The sequence below is a fragment of the Balaenoptera borealis genome (assembly GCF_965194805.1).
Source record: "Balaenoptera borealis genome assembly, chromosome: 17".
In the NCBI taxonomy this organism is placed as follows: domain Eukaryota; kingdom Metazoa; phylum Chordata; class Mammalia; order Artiodactyla; family Balaenopteridae; genus Balaenoptera; species Balaenoptera borealis.
The window spans coordinates 45,816,504-45,838,422 of record NC_138876.1 but is presented as its reverse complement, the minus strand read 5'-3'; the positions used below and the strand labels follow the sequence as shown (position 1 = coordinate 45,838,422).

Sequence of the window (21,919 nt, the reverse complement as noted above, 5' to 3'; positions counted from 1 at the left end):
ATGCTAAGTGAAATAAGTCAGATAGAGAAAGACAAATACCATATGATTTCACTTACTGTGGAATCTAGAAAAACCAAATGAACAAACATAACAAAACAGAAACAGACTCATAGATACAGAGAACAAGCAGGTGTTTGCCAGAGAGGAGAGGAGTGGGGAGAGGAAAGAAATAGTTGAGGAAGATTGAGAGGTATAAACTTCCAGTTACAAAATAAATGAGTCACGGGGTGAAATGTACAACATGGAGAATATAGTCAATAATAATGTAATATCTTTGTATGATAACAGATGGTGACTAGACTTACCATGGTGATCATTTTGTAATGTCTGGAAATATTGAATTGCCGTGTTGTGCACCAGGAACTAACATAGTGTTGTAGGTCAATTCTACACCAAAAAATAAACTTGGGAATTCCCTGGTGATCCAGTGGTTAGGACTCGGTGCTTTCACTGTCAAGGACCAGGGTTCAATCCCTGGTCGGGGATCTAAGATCCCACAAGCCGTGCGGTACAGCTAATAATAATAATAATAATAATAATAATAATAATAATAATAATAATAATAAAAAATAAACTCATGGAATAAGAGATCTTATTTGTGGTTACCAGAGGTGGGGGAAGGGAGAACTGAATGGAGGTGGTCAAAAGGTACAAACTTCCAGTTATAAGATAGATGAGTACTGGGGATATAATGTTCAACATGATTAATTAACACTGCTGTATGTAATACATGAAAGTTGTTGAGAATAAATCCTAAGAGTTCTCATCTCTAGGAAAAAAGTTTTTTTCTTTTTATTTTGTGTCTATATGAGATGATAGGTGTTCACTAAACTTATTGTGGTAATCATGATGTATATAAGTCAAATTATTATGCTGTACACTTTAAACAGTGCTGTATGTTAATTATATCTCAATAAAACTGGAAGGGAAAAAAAAACCCACTTGGAGCTGATCAGTGGAGATAACAAAAGTTGTACAGTTGTCCCTTTGTATCCATGGGGGATGGGTTCCAAGACCCCCAATACCAAAATCCAAGGATGCTCAAGTCCCTTTTGTATAACAGTGTATGTAGCATTTGCATATAACTTATGCACAGCTTCCCATGTACTTTAAATTATCTCTAGATTACTTATAGTACCTAATACTAATATGTAAATGCTGTGTAAATAATCTAAATACAACATAAATGCTGTGTAAATAGTTGCTGGCACACAGTAAATTCAAGTTTTGCTTTTTTGGAACTTTCTTGAATGTTTCTTTTTCCTGAATGTTTTCAATCTGCAGTTGGTTGAATCCAGGGAGGCAGAACCTGGGATTTGGAGGGCCAACTGTAGTTGAGAGCAATGGATTCCGAATCAGATAACAGCCAGCAAAAAGAAGCAGAAAAGTGAGAAGTGCTCAGGGCAATTTTTTTCTTCTCTTCTTCCTCTTTTTTTCTTTCTCTCCTTCCCTCACTTTCTCTCTCTCTTTCTTTCCCCAGAGTGCTCCTTAATGAGATATACCAGCTCTTGCCTAATAGCTCCTTAAAGGGGCCACTGGATACCTGACTAGAATTTCAAGACCACCAGTCTAAATCTACTATAGATATGAACATCTTCTCATATCTCAGTAGCCCCTAGTAAATCATTGCACATTTAATACGGATAGAGACTATGAATCATAGTCTTAAATCATGTTTGCTTTTACTGAAAATAGATAAAACTAGTCATATTCAAAGGCATGAGCATATTTTTCACATTATATTTGATTGTACTTATATAATTTCATTTTTGATAGCTAACATATGCATATGGTTCAAAATTGGCATTCCTGTCCCAGTGACATAGTCCCCTTCCCAGAGATGGTCAGTGATACCAGTTTCTGGTACATGCTTCCAGAAATTGTTTATGTATGCACAATTACATATACAGGTATTTCACACACCTGTATAGTTAATGTTAATGCCTGCACATTAATGGTAATGTGTTATTAACATTAATAATACAGTCCTGAAAATCTGCAAGAGAATGTTAAGCAGGTGCCTATTTTTATCATTCTAATGCATCTTGTGTCATGTCAACCCCCAGACCCCCAATTTCCTAAATCATGTATAAACCACAGTAAAATGTTTATATATGTAACATACTATCATATTAGGATAAAAATTGCTTAAAACATCACCTACTAATCACCAATAATAGACTTACTAACAAACCTTTACTCTGTATGCCTGACTAGGGCATCTTCAGACACTGACTTCAGAGAAGCAGATGACTTTTGTTGACACTTGTGAGCGTCCCAAAACGTGTACATTTGATTCTTAACCTACCAATTGTGTCTGCAATATAACTTGAGGCTTTCCCAAGCATTGTTTTGTTAAAATTGTACTGAGTTTAGGTGATGTAAATATGTTATTTTTCTCTATTAAAAAGTGTTGAGATATGTATATATTATTTTTTCTATACGATTTCTGTATTAGGGCTTCCCTGGTGGCACAGTGGTTGAGAATCTGCCTGCCAATGCAGGGGACACGGGTTTGAACCCTGGTCTGGGAAGATCCCACATGCCGCGGAGCAACTAGGCCCGTGAGCCACAGCTACTGAGCCTGCGCTCCGCAACAAGAGAGGCCGCGATAGTGAGAGGCCCGCGCACCGCAATGAAGAGTGGCCCCCGCTCGCCACAACTAGAGAAAGCCCTCGCACAGAAACGAAGACCCAACACAGCCAAAAATAAATTAATTAGTTAATTAATTAATTACTTAAAAAAAAAGATTTCTGTATTAAAAACTAGGAAGTGTACTATCAAAAACCAAAACCAAAACAACCAGGAACTGAGAAGTTGCCTTTTTCTGTCATTTTGCACAAATAGGTATGCTATATACACTATTTGTACACTTTTTAAAACTTGTTTTATACACACAACATTACCAATAGTTGTCTCTGGGTAGTTGGACTTTGGGTAATTATGTTCTTTTTGTTTATCTGATTTTCTGTATTCTCTACATCTTGCAACACGAAAAAAAGATTTTTAAGGATGTATATATTTTAAAATTTTTAAGTAGCTAGTTCAACTTTTAAAAAGTCACTTATGTGGACTCCTTCCTCAAGCCAGATGTCATTATGTTTAAGTCCAACTCAGCCTATTCTTAATCTATGATTATTAACAGAACGTGATTCTACATATACATGGTCTCCCGATGAATCATTTCTACTTTTAATTAGAATTAATTATTGACAATTACTGTGATAACTTTAATAATGTGAACCTTAGGATGTTTATTTCATCATGTATTCAACCATTAAAAGGCAAATAATATCCTTAAACAAGAGTTTCACACTTTCACTTCCAGCTAGTTAAAATAACTTTGCCTGTTTATCAAAATCTAAAAGAAAACTTTGGACACTAAGAAACTGACAAATTAATTTTCTATATAAGGCACTTTTTTTTTTCCCTCCATTGATACTGCAATTTATTTCCCTGAGTGATCTGTATTCGAGTCTGTAAGTTACCCATGGGCGAGGCAGGCAGCAAAGGCTTCCCTGGGAAAGGCAGTTTTGATAGAAAACAGTGCATCACCTCCCCATCCTGCCAGTAATTTCCAAAAAATTACTCCAATCAAATTGACTACATCATCCCTTCATGAGAAGGCGTGTAAGGCACAGTCTTGAGAAGACTTTAAAGCCAACAGTATCACTACAGGCAAAATTATTGTAAAAATAAATCTTGAGAATGGTGCCTGTTTTAAGACTTTATATTTTGCTTATGATAGCACTATGAAAGGTGGGAAGAGCAAATCTACAATTCAGATCCACAAAGAAATAATACAATGAAAACTTAAAGCACTTTTCCAATTAACTAATACAAATAATATAAATCTGAGTTCATGATCCAGAAAAATGGCTGATGAATGACTATAATACACAATCTATTGCAATCAAACAAAATCAAGGAAGGTCAAATTTGAATTAGAATGTAAATGAAATAGAATTTCAAATAATTTAGCAATGTTTTTGCCTTCATAATCAAATATAATTTTGCTGATAGCATAATTAGAAACTATCCTTGCCCTAGAGTCAAGTGAATGTAAAGATAGAGAAAATGCATTTTGTGATTTAAAAAAAAAAAAAAGATTAGGAGCTGAGAAAGAAAAACCTACCTCTTTTTCCCCAAAGTAGGGAAAATTTGCATTAAAAGACTGATTGTTGATCAAGGGTCAAATATCTACTAAATCTGGTCTCATCTAAAGTCAGCTTGGTCCTTCCCCATGCTGCTAGTGCATTCTCTTGCCTCTGCTCAGCAGCATTTCTCGACTGGCCATTCTGGATCAGTGCCTAAGTTTTGACACTGCCTAGATGAGCAAGGTTAATTTCCTATAGACAGTAGGTATATGGAGAAAAAACAGAAATATTAGCAGGGTTAACCTGTCAGTCTAATAAAAGAAGAGAGGACAAGGAGAGAAGAAAAAAGAGTGAGGGAATGATTTAAGTGAAGATATCAAAGCATATAATAAACAGTCCACAAGGTATAAACCAACTGACCAGAGAGGGTATGCAGTGCCAATTAAGGGCCGGAGAAACTTCTGTATCACTCAAGTTGGAAAGCTTCAGTCATGTGCCATTATTTCTCCACCTAGACTTGGATCCAAATAGTCCAATCTGCCAGAAATGTGAGGTGAGTATTACAAATTTAGGTTGGAAGACAGACATCTAAACATGCAATGTGATAAATGTTAAAGGAGAGGAGAGTATAGGATGCCTTGGAATACATAGAGGGGGCAACTAGTATGAATTTAAAAGAAACATAGTTTAACTGAGGCTGAAAGGATGGGAAGAGGGTAGCCAGGCAAAGAGAAGGGAAGGGTGTTTCTCTCTTAGAGAGGGAATGGATTCTGCAAGTGCCCAAAGGCAAGATAATTGTTAAAGAGAAGTGAATTTAGCATAGACTTGAGGAGAGTAGTGTAGAGCAATGAGATAGGATTGGATACCATCAGGATACTAAAAAATCTTGTATGTCACATCAGGGACAATGGAGCCACTGAAAGTATCATAAATTAACTTGAAAAAAATCACTTACCAATGACTGGCTCTATATAATTTTACTTTTAGACTAGACACAAGACAATTTAAGCTAGAGGATAATTAAGAATTTTGCAAAGCCCCAAGAACATTGTTATAGCTTTTAATCATCATTATACTTTAGATGAACATGGCATATCCTACAAATGGCCTTTTAACTTTATCATGGGGTATTTATTTATCATTTAGCTCCTTCTCATGAAAATACTGTATCTTTTAAAAAAATTCTGATTGTTTAGATTACAAAAAAATAAATGCTTATTATATTTTAGAATTGCTGGAAGCTTAACAAAATTTTGATGACTCATTTCATCAATAAAATGTTTTCAACATATACTTTATATATATGAACAAAAATACATGAATATATAGAATAAAAATACATGTGGATATATATTGCATATGTTATGTACATAATAATAGTACATAATTTCAAATAAATTGTATATAATTATATATTTTGTATAAAATACATACATTATAAAGTATATATAACAATAGAAATTAAAAAATAATGAGCAGAAAGAAATTAGAAATCAAAATTCTAATAGAAGAAATAGAACCTTCCCAAGGGACTTGGAAGACCCACTCTGGAGACAACTGTTATAACCCACATAAAATCTTCTGAGTTCTGATTTTTTTTTCATATACACAACAAATTCTGCACATGGGACTGTGTATTTCTTACTTGAAGAAATAAAATATTGTGTGAACATTCTTAATTTCAGGCACACTTTCACAGAAAATTAATCAAGTGTTCTTACTATTTTGATTACAAAAGAAAAATTCCAACCACAAGAATCACTGAGGTCACCATTTACTCTTGAATGCATTCAGTGTGTTATGTTGCCACAGGAATTTCAAACTTGTAAAGTTGTATGACGCTCTCGAAGCCTTATGTTTCTTACTGCAAGGAACAGAGAACAGATAGATTTTAGTATTAAAAAATTAAACCTAAGGACCTCAATAAGAGAAAAATAAAGAAGGTAAGAGGGAAAAAAATATGCACCATAATTTAAAAGGACCATCATTTAAAGTAGCATCATTTAAAAAAGGACCATCATTTTAAAAAAAGGATCATCATTTAAAACCCTCCAGAGGCTTCCTAGTTTAAAATAACTCAGTACTGTCTTTTCTGGACTGAGGACCTGCATTTGAACACACCACTGAAAACCCTGGTGTGGTGGCCAGACCATGGATTCTTGGGTCAGCCTGGTTTTGATCCAGCTCTGTGTGAAATTAGGCAAGATACTTAACCTTTCTAAGCCTTTGTTTCTTTATCTATAACATGGGTATGAGTGACATCTACCTACTAGGATTGCTGGATGGATTAAATGAAATAATGAAATAATATATGTGAGGTGTTTAACACAGTGCCTGGGCTGTAGTAAACACTCAATAAATACCAGCATAATTGTTCAAAGAAATAGAAGTATACAATGAACATAGCATCACCTTTTCTGACAAAAAGCCCAGGGTTAACATAAAATATAAACACTTTTTAAGCCTTTGTTCTTACAGAATTTTGTTTTTCTTATTATCACAGTGTACTTTCAAATGTCTGTCTGAATCAATGCCATTTCATTTAGATTAAAAACTAGAAATAGCAGGCTATCAAACTTGCTTTCTGCAAAGCAGCAGGCAGAGTCCTACGGACCCAGGATGTGGAAGAAATAAACATAATTAAGTGGGAAGGGCAATGATTAGGGCAGTCTTAGCTTGTGCTAGGACAGGTCTTGCTAGTGGAAGGGCAAATGAGGTGATAATTTCAGTTCCTAAATACTAGAACAAGAAGCTGTGAGATGGTTGTTAGGAGAGAAATGAGAAATAGTCTCAAGGAGAAAGAGGGCTGGAAAGGTACAACATACACACATGCTTCTTTCCTAAATCTAATATTTGCCTGTGTGCCTTATCACATGCCACGTGCCATGCTAGGCATTTTCACAAACTGTCCTTGTCTGCCTATTTTATAGATGAAACCCTAAGTTTCAGAGATTATAAATTGTTTGCTCAAGATTATACAAAGAAAATAGAAATTACAGTCAGTGGTGGCATATGTTGTTTGTAGTGATGATTGTCGTGATATGGGTCAGGGACATTAGAGAGACCAGGCTCAAAGGAGCTGAGCTATGGAGAAAGAGTCTGCTCCCAGATTTTTAAGCAGCAGTTTTAGGATCTTCCACTTGACTGATAATAGCCAAATTTGCATTGAAAAGTCATTGAAGTAAAGAGATAAAAACCCTAAGAGACTTCATGTGGGTGAGTTGTTGCTACAGAAGCAACTTGCTTGGTACTTGATGGTTACAGGCTGAACAGTTCTTGCTTTTTGTCCAGGAAATGCAAAACTGAAGGAATACAGATTTGCCAGGCAGGGAAATAACTCATTAAGCTCATAATATGATAAGAAGAAACAAGTTGTGAGAGAAAATTTTTAAATAGAGTTTTTCTGAACAATCTTATTTAGGCCTATATCATTGTTTAATAATAAAGTTTTATGCCTCGTTGTCATCTATTTTGCTTACTGATTGCACAATTTACAGTCACTTTGGGACAGGGGTCCTGAGGCTGATTACTAAAAAGCTTTGAAAACTTTTATCCTCATCCACAGTTAAAGCACCCAAGCATTTGAGCTACCTTTCAGAAATATTTTCAGATTCTATAGACACTAAAAAAACTGCTTCTGTGATGCTGTGGAAATAGATTGGGTATCTAAAGCCTGCACTGTAGAGACTATTTCTCACCTACTAAGACTGTGCCTATAATTAGTAGATACTATCACCAAGATGGTGGAATTTAGGCTCATCTGTTGGGACCTATGTGGTACAGGAACTCTAGGAATCAGTGACTAAAAAGTATGGATTTAGCTTTTGTTGTTAAAAAAAAGAATCTTAATTAAGCCAGACACAATAGGAGAAATGTCTGATTCCACTTACATGAGGAACCTAGAATAGACAAACTCAGAGAGACAGAAAGTTTGGTAGTTATCAGAGTCTGGGGGGAGAGGAGAGATGGGGAATTATTGTTTAATGGATACAGAGTTCCAGTTTGGGAAGAAGAAAAAATTCTGGAGATGGATATTGGTAATGGTTGTACAATGATGTGAATGTACTTTATGCCACTTAGCTGCATATGGTTAAAATGGTATGTTTTATGCATATTTTATTTACCATAATAAAAAATTCTTAAGCCACAACAATAATGTCAATAATACCTACCAGTATTGACTATTGCACTGGACAATGTGCTAAATGCTTGTCATGCACTCTCTTAGTTAACCCTTAAGGTAAGTACCAAAGAAAATGAGACACAAAAGCTTAATTCATATGTCTAGGCTTCACACAAATAGTAAATGGTATAGCAGGCTTTGAACCTGGGTCTATTTACAAAGCCCATGCTATACCTACAACATTATATATATGGGACTTTAGAGAACTTTTTAAAGTTTATATAAAACTTTTATATTAGATTTATATTTTCATATCATACCAAAGGCAAGATTAAATAAATAAAAACATCAAAGCTCAGTGTTCTAACACTAACAAGTGACTTTATTCTCAGGTGATGCTTTTTCAACTCTCCTTCATCTACAGAACTTTAAACACACAACAGAGGCAATCTCAGGGAACAGCATCCATCCTTGTCTCTGACAGTACAGTGTAATTTCGACAGTAAGATGGAGGAGGGGGAGAGTGAATTTATTCTTTCCCCTTCTGTTCCCTACTGTTGTTTCAGATCACAGTGCCACTAGATGGCCTCTTTTATGATTTCAGGAATGGACTTGTTACTTTATGATTTTGCCCTCATATCGTACTCTGCTCTCAAAACTGTCCCCCCTCTGGCCTGGGTAATCCATCAGGGGCCAGGGGCCCAACCTCCCCTAGTTTCACAAAGGTAAGCAAATGACTCCAGCAGAGACAGAATCGTTTTGAAGGAGTGAGTGTTGACTTTGCTGTCACTTAAGAAAAACCTGCCTGAAGATGAGGCCAGTACTTAGAAAACCAGAGCCAAGAAATGGAGAGTTGTCTTGACGCTACTTTAATATATCTGGCTTTTATTTATTTATGGCTGCATTGGGTCTTCATTGCTGCTTGCGGGCTTTCTCTAGTTGCAGCAAGCGGGGGCTACTCTTCGTTGCGGTGTGTGGGCTTCTTATTGAAGTGGCTTTTCTTGTGGAGCATGGGCTGTAAGCACGTGGGCTTCAGTAGTTGTAGCACACGGGCTCAGTAGTTGTGGCATACGGAGTTAGTTGCTCCACGGCTTGTGGGATCTTCCTGGACCAGGGATCAAACCTGTGTCCCCTGCATTGGCAGGTGGATTCTTAACCACTGCACCACCAGGGAAGTCCCAAAACATCTGGCTTTTGTTCCAGGAATGCCTGGCACACAATGAGCACTGGATTATATTTTCCTTGAAATAACATAATGTCTGATCAACTTATGAGAACTCCAAGATCTTGATTTCTGAAATGTGGCCCTGAACACAATCTCTTCTCATTCCACTTCTCCCATTCATTCATTCATTCACTGAATATTTATTATGTAGCAGGTGAGACAACTCAAACAGAAGTCATAATCTGTGGTGAATGTAGCATCAGAAACATTTAGAGTATTATAGGCGCACAAAGGAAGCACCTCTGCCTCTGTGGGAAGAGCATTCCAGGCTGAGGATGGAAGGTGCAAGTTCTCAGGGGGCTATGTTTGGTGGGTTCAAGGACACCATGGAGGCCAGTGTGGCCTGTCTCCTTTGTTTCCGCCTTTCTCCCCCTGTGAAGGTGGTTATCCATGCAATGTGCCCTTTAGTTTATCTTTTTCCTTTCTTCCTTGGAGAGAAGATCTCTTTCACTCCTAAGGCTATGAATAGATGACTCCCAACACAAATCGTCAGTCTTAATCTCTCCACACAAATCCAGGCAAGCATTTTCAATTGCTTTCATGAAACCTCCACTTGGATTTCCTCCTCATTCCTTCAGATCTACATGTTCCCCAAAGAATTCATCATCCTCTCCACCCCAAACACACCCAACCAGCTCCTCTTCTTTGTAATACTTTCCTTGATAATGGCCCATTATTACTGAATCAGTGAGGCTTACAACTTTGGAGTCACCTTTCCTTCCCCCTCACTGGTGTCTCACGTGTAATCACATACTTAGACCAGATGACAAACTGTCCAAATTCCAAGGATGGCCCCCACGAAAGTTCTAAACCAGAACGAACATGTGTAATTGGGCAATCATTCTCTGGCTATTGCAACCAAGAGGAAATTATTTTTTTTTCCTTTTTGACTCACCTGCAACATTTATCTTTACCTGAAAACTTTTATGGAGGTAAAATCTGGAAAACCACAAACCACACTTCCAGATGAGCTTCCATGGTTAATGCGTTGTGAACAAATCATTTTAAACACAGTGAAAACACTTGAGTGCAAGTGTTTATGCATCACTACACTTTGACTTAAGACAGTTGGGATTGCCAGTTGGGTTTCCCTGTGCTGTTTCTAAGGTGCCCAGAGATTCTAAACTATTCTGTCTTAATTTTATCCTGTCATTGAAGTGATGTGAAGTCTCAAAATTCACTTCAATGCTGTGCAAGGGCTTTTAAACAGCTCAAGCTTTCCTCATTAAGACAGCACTCCTTTTCTCTCCATTATTTTTTAACTTTTTATTTTATATTGGAGTGTAGTTCGTTAACAATGTTGTGATAGTTTCAGGTGTACAGCAAAGTGATTCAGTTATACATATACATATATCAGTTCTTTTTCAAATTCTTTTCCCATCTAGGTTGTTACATAATATTGAGCAGAGTTCCCTGTGTTATACAGTAGACCCTTGTTGGTTATCCATTTTAAATATAGCAATGTGTACATGTCAATCCCACATTCCCTAACTATCCCTTCCCCCCAACCTTCCCCCTGGTAACCATAAGTCATTCTCTAAGTCTGGACATATATCCAGGGAAAAACATGGTCTGAAAGGATACATGCACCCCAGTGTTCATTGCAGCACTGTTTATAATAGCCAAGACATGGAAGCAACCTAAATGTCCATCGACAGAGGAATGGATAAAGGAGATGTGGTACATAATACAATGGAATATTACTCAGCCATAAAAAGAAATGGAACTGAGTTATCTGTAGTGAGGTGGATGGACCTAGAGTCTGTCATACAGAGTGAAGTAAATCAGACAGAGAAAGAGAAATATCGTATGATACCACTTATATGCAGAATCTAAAAAGAAATGATACAAGTGAATTTATTTACAAAACAGAAACAGTCTCTCCATATATTTTTTTAACTTTCAAGCATCACTTCTTTAGAAAGCATTCCCGGCAGCTGGGCCCACGTTAGTGGTGGGCCGAGGTGAATGGTGGCTGAGGTGTGGGAAGTGGCATGGAGCCGAGCCTGGAACTGCGCGAGCGTGGGGGGACCACAGTAGAAATCCTCAGGGGCAAGAAAGAAAGGCTGGACCTCGAAGTCCCTGAGCAACTCTTCTCCTTGGATTTGGGGAGCCTGCCCCCTCATCTTTAAAAAAAAAGAAAGGAAGAAAGCATTCCCTTATTTATCAATACTTTATTCACCCTCATGTGCTTTGTGGTACTCCAGCATTCAAGCCAAAATATTTGCCAATTCTGATTGAGAAGTAGGCAGTCCATATGAACAGTAAAAAATAATTTATCAAGAATAATTAAAATTCCATTTTAATGATTTCAAGAATTCATGGTGGTTGTTTGGCCTGATGCAACCCAACACTGGAGCCTCCCCGGCTCTTTGGTGGGGCTAATGGCAGACTCTGGGTGGACTCACATCAAGGAGTAGTTCCCAGAGCTTCTGCTGCCAGTGTCCTTGTCCCCGTGGTAGGCCACAGCCACCCCCACCTCTGCAAGAGACCCTCCAACACTAACAGCTCAAGCTTTTAAAATCAACATCTTCCCTGAATCCAAAATTATTGCTCAGATTGGTGACTCCATCTCACTGACTTGCAGCACAACAGGCTGCGAGTCCCCATCGTTCTCCTGGAGAACTCAGATAGACAGTCCGCTGAACGGGAAGGTGAGAAATGAGGGGACCGAATCCACGCTGACCATGGATCCTGTTAGTCTGGGGAATGAACACTATTACCTGTGCACAGTGATTTGTGAGTCTCAGAAACTGGAAGAAGGAATCCTAGTGGAGATCTACACTTTCCCTAAGGACCCAGAGATTCATTTGAGTGGCTCCCTGGAAGTTGGGAAGCCAGTCACAGTCACGTGTTTGGTCCCTGCTGTTTACCCATTTGAAAAGCTGGAGATAGAATTACTAAAAGGCAACCGTTCCGTGAAGACAGAGAACTTTCTGGAGCCTTCAGAAATGAAGTCCCAGGAAACGAAGAGATTGGAAGTAACCTTCCCTCCTATTGATGAGGATATTGGGAAAGATCTTGTTTGTCAAGCTACAGTACACATTAATGAAATTAATTCTCAACCCCAAGTAAGGGAGACTACAAAAAAACTGCAAGTCTACGTCTCATGCAAGGACACAGTTATATCTGTGAATCCCTCCACAAGCCTGCAAGAAGGTGACTCAGTGACGATGACATGTACCAGTGAAGGTCTACCAGCTCCACAGATTTTTCTGGAGCAAGAAATTAGACAATGGGAATCTACAGCTCCTTTCTGAGAATTCAATGGGCAACTCTCACTTTAATTGCTATGAGGATGGAAGATTCTGGAATTTATGTGTGTAAAGGAGTTAACCTGGTTGGGAAAGACAGAAAAGAGGTGAAATTAATTGTTCAAGAGAAAATGTTTACTGTAGAGATCTCTCCTGGATCCCAGATTGCTGCTCAGATTGGCGACTCAGTTGTGTTGACCTGTGATGTCACGGGTTGCGAGTCCCCATCTTTCTCTTGGAGAACCCAGATAGACAGCCCTCTGAATGGGAAGGTGAGGAGTGAGGGGTCCAAGTCCACGTCGACCCTGAGCCCTGTGAGATTTGAGAACGAACATTTTTACCTGTGCACCGTGACATGTGGGCATAAGAAACTGGAAAAGGGAATCTAGGTGGAGCTCTACTCCTTCCCTAGAGATCCAGAAATTGAGATGAGTGGTCTGTTAGTGAGTGGAAACCCGGTCACTGTAAGCTACAAGGTTCCTGATGTGTATCCTTTTGACCGGCTAGAGATTGAATTACTTAAAGGGGAGAGTATTATGAAAAGTAAAATCTTTTTGGAAGATGTAAGTAAGAAATCCCTAGAGACCAAGAGTTTGGAAATGACCTTCATCCCCACCACTGAAGATACTGGAAAAGTTCTTGTTTGTCTGGCTAAGTTACCTATTGATGAAATGGACTTTGAACACAAACAAAGGTAGAGTACACAGGTACTATATGTTAATGTTGCTCCTGGGGATACAACCCTCTTGGTCAGCCCCTCCTCCATCCTGGAGGAAGGTAGATCTGTGAATATGACATGCTCTAGCGATGGCCTTCCAGCTTCGAAAATCCTGTGGAGCAGGCTGCTAAGTAATGGGGATTTACAGCCTCTTTCTGAGAATATCACTCTCACCTTAACGTCTACAAAAATGGAAGATTCTGGTATTTATGTCTGTGAAGACATTAACCAGGTTGGAATAAGCAGAAAAGAAGTCAAATTAATTATCCAAGTTGCTCCAAAAGATATACAACTTAACAGCTTTTCCTTCTGAGAATGTCAAGGAAGGAGACACTGTCATTATCTCCTGTACATGTGGAAATGTTCCCCAAACTTTGATAATCCTGAAGAAAAAAGCAGAGTCAGGCTACATAGTGCTAAAGTCTACAGATGATGCATATACCATCCACAGGGCCCAGTTAGAGGATGAGGGAGTATATGAATGTGAATCTAAAAATGAAGTTGGCTTGCAATTAACAAGCATAACACTTGATGTTAAAGGAAGAGAAAGTAACAAGGACGATTTTTCTCCTGAACTTCTCGTGCTCTATTTTGCATCCTCCTTAATAATACCTGCCATTGGAATGATTATTTACTTTGCTAGAAAAGCTAACATGAAAGGGTCATACAGTTTTGTAGAAGCACAGAAATCAAAAGTGTAGCTAATGTTTGAAATGTTCAGAGATACTATTTATCAGTTCAAATCCTCAATACTGCTCATCATTCCATGAGGAAAACAACAAGCTAGGAGTCCAGACTTCCTTGAATGTAGTAAACTCTTGGAAAGAAATGGCTGCCTATGCCCCTTGTTGTGAGCAAGAAGCCAAAGGAAAATTTCAACCTAAAAAATAGGCACTACCTTTGAGATGTGATAACTGGAGTAGTTTCTTTATGTGTATATGTAATAACATGACTTGTATATATGTAAAATAAAACTAATCCATAGCAAGATTGCTTGGAATATCAGCACACTCTAGTCACATTTCTAAAATTATTAAAATGTTGCTTGGACTGACTGTTATAACTTAATGCATGTTAATATTGATTGGCAGCTGAACCATGTCATCTTTGTAATATTTTATTTCCTTTAACAAAATTTTATTCCTATAAAGTTCATAGATGACAATTCCATGTTTTTTAAAGATGCTAGAGTTTTACATTGTTATAGGCAAATGATAAACCAAGAGGGCACTGGGTTGACTTTCAGGTACTGAACACTTCAACCTATGGTAAAATGGTTGATTGGATTTCTCTGGATGGTACTGACATGGTATGGAGACGTTTTATGATATTGTTTGTTCATCAGACTCTGGTGTAACTTTCCCAATGAGGTCTAAAAATGCAACTTCTTTTGATTTTCTTTTGTAAATGTTTAGGTTTTTTTGTATAGTAAAGTGATAATTTCTGGAATTGAAAAAAAAATGAATTCGTGGTAACTCTAGTCAGGATAAATATTGCCAGTTAAGAATTAACATGAAGCATAACAAAATATCAGTGGAGGAAATTATTAGCAAAGCAACATAAAGTAGAATTATATAAGGTATGTAAATTATCCCTTGTCAGAAGATTGCTGACTCTGAAAATTTAATGTCAGCTACAAATTAGGAACACAGTTAATATATTTATCTCTAAATGTTTTCCTTGCTCTAGGGCAGCGTGCTTGTCAAATTTTTCACACTATGGCACACATAGACAATCATCTTTGTGTAGTGCACTGGTGTAAGTAAATGAAGCTGCTCACAGACATGGGAACAGACCAGGGTTCTGGGCTCCAGGTCCTGTCCATCAATCCCAAGGGCTGAGAAGGCCCATATCTGAACATATTTGTCACCCATTCATGATTGAGAAGCTCTAGTCTTGAAAATGGGAAGGCAGCATAGCATAGTGGTCCTAAACTCATCTCTGAAATCAAACTGTGTTCTCAAGCCCTTCTTAGCCATGAGAGCTCTCTGACTTTCAGTTTCCTCGCCTGTAAAGGGGGCTAATCAATTCTACCCCACAGAGTTAAATCACCCCTGAAAGTGCTTGGAATTATGTCTGATACACAGCAGGAGCTCAAAAAAAGTTAGCTGTTACCTTGTACTCAAACTTTGGTACTATCCAAATATGAGTAAGCCAGATCATACGGAGTAAAGAGGTACACAAACTTCCCAGGAGATGAATGGGTCACTAGAGTTAGTGCTACATTATAACCATTGAAATCTTCATGCTTTGCCCTTAAGAGCTGTGTCACATATAAACTAGATTGTGGCTTACATTTTCCCAAAGAATAATTCTAGATATACAATAGAATTCAATGGGCAAACATGATCTAATTTACAGTATTTTAAACACATAGTTCCATTTCAGAAATGAAACTATTTTCTACATTAAAGAAAATATCATTTAAATTACTTATTTTGACTATTAAGAACCTAAGACAATATGGGTTTTGCATAAGTATTCTTACCTGGAAAGTTTATAAAATTGAATGTGAATTTCATGAAGTCAAGAAGTAATTTTACTTACCTTGAAAAGAGCCAAAATATGTGAATCAAACCGAATAGTTGTTAATATGAAAGGAGAGTTAATACTTAAATATTAAATAGAATTAATTTTCAGAGATTCTATCTCATTCATGTCATTAGCATCTCATTTAGCCAATTCATATGTTCCATGGCAGAAGGGTAAATTTAATGGGTACTTTTTTCCTGCTAGAACATATAATTCATATCTGAAATCTGTTGAGAGTTATTTTGAGTTCTTTATATTTTCACCTATGGAGAATTTGCTATAAAGGAATCTCTTTACAAAATTACACAATAATTTTGAATGGAATAGTATTTTATACTTTCAAGAAGCATAAAAAAGAAGAAAATCCAAGATGAACACATTTTCAACCTTAATTTCTAATGGTGCAGGGGTCAAAAGAAAGATACATTTATTGTTATTATTTCTAGTGACAAGAATAAGTCTGTGTATCTGAAGAAAGGGATTTCACATGCAAATGTGCTCTGGCTCACAGACATTTCGGTGACTACTTTTTATTTGTTTTGTTTTGGTTTTGGTGTGTTAATATTGGGTAGATTGTCTATATACCTTCGCAGTTACATGTATAATGATGACAATAAGCTGATCATATATACAACACTTTTTCCTGAAAACATAAATGCTTTGCTGTAGTTTTAATCACAACTTAAAGGCAACAAGCCACAGTAATCATAAAATGATATTTTTAAGTTTAGAAAAAGTTTATTTTTAACTGAGTAACATTAAGATAATTATGTAATTTTCTTTCTCTGATTAATATATATGTACATATATTTATAAAATATAGTTTTAAAATTGAAAAACAGTAACAGCACTTTTAGAGTGGAACAAATATCAGAGGAAAAAATGGTAAATAGCTTTTTATTACAAAAGTAGACAGACAATATTTAAATGATTAACATAATCTATATAAATTATTACTATGTTTCACTTACATATACTCAGAAATCATTTAGATAAACATAATATTTTTGATTGTTTGCAACCCATTGAGTTAATGTGGATTTCTGGTTCCATAAAGAATGCTTAGAGTTTTAAAACACTATTTTAGGTGATGATATTTTCAGGGTAATTGATTTCTTTCCCCTTCATTTCTGAATATCTGTGTGTGTATGTCTAAAATAAATTCCCCATTTTAAGAAATAAATTTCATTTTATTGTAGATGCCTCAGATATTTTAGAACTTGGGAAATGACACCAAGTAAAATGTTAATATACTTTACCATTTTAGCATTTTATTAAATTAGGTATTGATAATCATGATTTCAGAGCCTTTGGACACAATCAAAAAGAAAAAAATAATTTAAAAATTATAAATATAGAAATAACTTGGTTATTATTTATATTAGAGGTAATAATACCAATTTTTATTTGTTGCTCTGGTGCTTAGCACTGTAGGACATAGGAGATAAAGTGAAGCATTGAAATAATTATGATGCCAGAACACTTGGTCACTACCTTAGGAGAGCTGATGATTTTTAATTGTGAGCAGATGAATTTTTGATGTTACAATAATGCTTATCTGTTATTTGAAAATAACTAGGAAATAAATGTTTGAGTCATGGCTCTGACCTTTACTAGTTCTATGACCTTGGGCAAATTAACCTCTCAGTGCTTGGTTTGCTCATATATACAATGGAGATAATAGTAGCACTTACTTCATAGCGTTGTGTAAGAATTAGTAAATTAAAACAGAAAAATACTTAGAACCTTGCCTGAGTAATAGGCATTCGATCAATGTTAGCTATTTTAGTTGTTTTTCATGAAAGTGTATATTTCCCTGCAGTGTTACATATGTTGGATGTTTGTGTGTTTGTTTTTTAAGCTTTGGTAGTTTAACAAAATAGTATCATCATCATCTTCATTTATATTTTCTTCATTACTAGATTGAATTCTTTTCAAATTATTTACAGTCTGCGTGAATTCTCCAGAGAATTATTCTGAGTGAAATAGAGCCATTGCCAAAAGATTACATATTGTATGGCTTCATTTATATAACTTTTTAAAAAATTTTTAAATGTTTTAATTTGTTTCAAAGTTAAACCCAAGACACACTGACTTCACAGGAAATCCAATGAGAAATGTTTTTCTAGGCTGAACACCTGTTTCCCCTTAGTCTCCCCACAAAAAACATTACATGTTAATTACTTTCATTTTACAATCACTGCTAAATAAACATTTTTAATATAATAATAAGTCAGTAAGGGAACTGAACCAGATTCAGGATCGAAATAATGCAGTTTTCCATGAAGATATCAAAGCCATATTTTTCACCTCAACTTCCAACATTTCACGTAGGTTAAGGACGTCCCTCAAGAATCTCTAAGCCCTCCTTCCCCCAGCTTCTAACTCATGGCATTCTGCATGGCAGGCCTCCTGAGAATCTAGGGCGTAAGAGTTTTGGGGGCTTCAGAAAGCGGGCTGCGGACCCCCTGCCTGAGGCTTTGGTTTGAGCCCTGGATCCGGCCTTACTTGTGTTTCCCCGCAAGGATGGCGCCTCAGTCTTTCCTGAAGTTGGGCGCCATGCAGAATGCCATGAGTTATATAACATTTTTGAAACACTGCAGGGGGCGTGTGTTCGATCCCTGGTTAGGGAAAAAAGATCTCACATGGTGCTCAGCACGGCAAAAAAAAAAAAAAAAAAAGAAATGACAAAATTATAGTAATGAAGACCAGATTAATGGTTGCCAGGATTAATTAGGGGGTGGGGACAGGAGAGAAGTGGGTGTTGCTATGAAAAAGGAAAATGAGGAATTCTTGTGGTGATAGAACTGTAATATATCTTGACTGTAGCAATAGTTGTGATATCCCTAGTTTTGATACTGTACTATACTTATGCAAAATGATACCAGTGGGAGATACTGGGTAAAATTTCTGTGGTATCTATTATTTTCTTATATTAAAAAAAAGCCCCAAAACTCCCTACACAGAAAACCCCAGGACCAGATGGCTTCACTGGCAAACTTCACCATTTTTTTTCCCCTGAGACATGTCTTTAGTTGTAAACAAATCTGTTCTGATTTGCCTATTTTCATTTTCTTTTTAAAATTATTATTGCTAATTAATACTGTTTGTAATTCTTTCAAAAAATTTAAATTAGATTTATTTAAACTAAAATAACAAAACAAAAACAATTCACCCCACCCATGGCCTCTTGCAACCACCAGTCTGTTCTCTGTATCTATGAGCATTTTTTTTTTTAAGATTCCGCATGTAAGAGAGATCATATGGTATTTGTCTTTCCCTGCCTGACTTATTTCACTTAGCATAATGCTGTCAAGATCCATCCATGTTGTTGCAAATGGCAACGTTGTATTATTTTTATGGCTGAATAATATTCCATTGTAGATATATACCACAATTTCTTTACCTAGTCACCATCGATGGACACTTAGGCTGTTTCCATATCTTGGCTATTGTAAATAATGCTGCAGTGAACATGGACATGTATATATCTTTTTAAGGTAGTGTTTTTTTCCCCTTTGGATAAATACCCAGAAGTGGAATTGCAAGATCATATGCTAGTTCTGTTTTTAATTACTTGAGGGACCTCCATACCATTTCTCATAGTGGTTTCACCAGTTTACATTCCCACCACAGTACACAAGAGTTCCCTTTTCTTCACATCCTTGCCAACACTTGTTATTTCTTATTTTTTTTGATAATAGCCGTTCTGAAATGTGCGAGGTGGCATCTCATTGTGGTTTTGATTTGCAGTTCCTTGATGATTAATGATGATGAGTATATTTTCATGTACCTTTTGGCCATCTGAATGTCTTTTTTGGAAAAATGTCTATTGAGGTGTTCTTCCCATTTTTTAAATTGGATTGTTTTTTGCTGTTGAGTTGTGTGAGTTCTTTGTATATTTTGGATATTAGCCCCTTATCAGATATATGATTTGCAATTATTTTCTCCCATTCAGTAGGTTTACTTTTCATTTTGTTGATATTTTCCTTTGCTGTGCAGAAACTTTTTAGTTTGGTGTATTCCCAATTGTTTATTTTTGCTTTTTTGCTTTACTTTTTGTGTCAGATACAAAAAAAACATGGCCAAGACCCATGTCAAGGAGCTTACTGACTATGTTTTCTTCTAGGAGTTTTATTGTTTCAGGTCTTATGTTCAAGCTTTTAATCCATCTTGAGTTAATTTTTGTGTATGGTGTAAGATAGTTGTCCAGTTTCATTCTTTTGCATGTGGCTGTCCAATTTTCCCAACACTATCTATTGAAGAGACTGCTCCTTTCCCAATGTGTATTCTTGGTTCCTTTGTTGTAAAGGCTCTATAGTCTGTTCCAATGATCTATGTGTCTGTTTTTATTACAAAAATTATATTGTTTTAATTACTATAGCTTCATAATATAGTTTGAAATCTGGAAGTGTGATGCTTTCAGCTTTATTCTTTCTCAAGGTTGCTTGGCTCTTTGGGGTTTTTGTGGTTCCATATAAATTTTAGGATTGTTTGTTCTCTTTCTATGAAAAATACCATTGGAACTTTGATAAGAATTACACTGAATCTGTATATTGTTTTGGATAGTATGGATATTTTAACAAAATTAATTTCTCTAGCCTATGAACATGGAACATCTTTGTATTTATTTGTGTCTTCTTCAATTTCTTTCATTAACGTCTTTTAGTTTTTAATATACAGATCTTTCACCTGCTTGATTAACTTTACTCCTAGGTATTTTGTTCTTTTTGATGCAATTGTAAATGGGATTATTAATTTCTCTTTATGATAGCTCATACACTAATAAGCATACACAGCATATTTTTGTATATTGATTTTGTATCCTGCAAGTTAATTGAATTTCTTTATTAGTTCTAATAGTGTTTTGATGGAGTCTTTAGGGTTTTCTGTATATAATATCAGGTCATCTGCAAGTTTCTTCTTCCTTTCCAATTTGAATTCCTTTTATTTCTTTTTCTTGCCTAATTCCTCTGGCTAGGACTTTCAATGCTATGTTAAATAAAAGTGGTGAGAGTGGACATCTTGTCTTGTTCTTAATCTTAGAGGAAAAGCTTTCAGGTTTTATTATATTGAGGTATGTTTCCTCTATACATGCTTTGTTGAGAGTTTTTATCATACATGCGTGTTGAATTTTGTCAAATTCTTTTTCTGCATCTATTGAGATGATCATATCATTTTTATCCTTCACTTTACAAATGTGGTGTATCACACTGATTGATTTGCAGATGTTGAACCATTCTTGCATCTGGGGAATAATCCCATTTGATCATGGTGTATGATCCATTTAATGTATTGTTAAATTTGATTTGCTGATATTTTGTTGAGAATTTTTGCATCTATATTCATTAGGAATAGCTTGCAATTTTCTCTTTGTGTGTGTGTGTGTGTACGGCAAACTTGTCTGGTTTTGGTATCAGGTTATACTGGCCTTGTAAAATGTGTTTGGAAGAGTTCCCCACTATTCTATTTTTTGGAAGAGTTTGAGGAGAATTGGTATTAATTCTTCTTTGAATATTTGGTGAAATTTCACCAGGAAGCCATACGGTTCTTGATTTTTGTTTGTTGGAAGGTTTTTGGTTACTGATTCAATCTCCTTGTTAGTTATTGGTCTGTTTAGATTTTCTATTTCATCATAATTTGGTTTTGGTAGGTTGTATGTCTCTAGAGTTTTATCCATTTTTTTCTAGGTTGCCCAGTTTTTTGGCATATAATTGTTCATATTGGTCTCACAATCCTCTGTACTTCTGTGGTATCAGTTATAATATCTCCTTTTTCATTTTTGATTTTTATTTATTTGAATCTTTTTTTTCATTGACTCTAGCTAAATGTTTGTCAATTTTGTTAACTTTTTTCCAAGAACCAGTTTTACTGGTCTTTACTATTGTCTTTTTAGTCTCTTTCATTTATTTCTGCTCTAATCTCTGTTATTTCCTTCCTTCTAACTTTGGGCTTTGTTTGTTCTTCTTT

The 21,919-nt window shown here is 36.1% G+C and overlaps 1 protein-coding gene, 1 long non-coding RNA gene and 1 pseudogene across 13 annotated transcripts in view; 2 read left to right on the top strand and 1 right to left on the bottom strand.

The window, feature by feature from the left end:
• Positions 1-21,919, bottom strand: part of LOC309615025 — a 511,470-nt gene that overhangs the window by 79,840 nt on the left and 409,711 nt on the right. The window lies entirely within an intron of this gene.
• The window catches only part of LOC309615020 (endoplasmic reticulum transmembrane helix translocase-like), a 76,705-nt gene that overhangs the window by 22,331 nt on the left and 32,455 nt on the right, over positions 1-21,919 (top strand). For 7 of the 11 annotated variants that reach the window (XM_082364100.1, XM_082364096.1, XM_082364101.1 and 4 more), the window contains one exon: positions 1,285-2,449. The exons of 1 other annotated variant lie outside the window; for it this stretch is intronic. Coding sequence is in view for 1 of the 10 variants with exons in the window: in XM_082364091.1 (XP_082220217.1) it covers positions 2,459-2,484 (26 nt within the window). In the remaining 9 variants the exon portion in view is untranslated. 3 more of the 11 variants (XM_082364097.1, XM_082364091.1, XM_082364099.1) reach the window with 3 other exon arrangements.
• Positions 10,209-14,878, top strand: LOC309614625 (vascular cell adhesion protein 1 pseudogene; annotated as a pseudogene). Its single transcript has 2 exons — positions 10,209-10,271; positions 11,908-14,878. The product of its transcript is annotated as a vascular cell adhesion protein 1 pseudogene (transcript).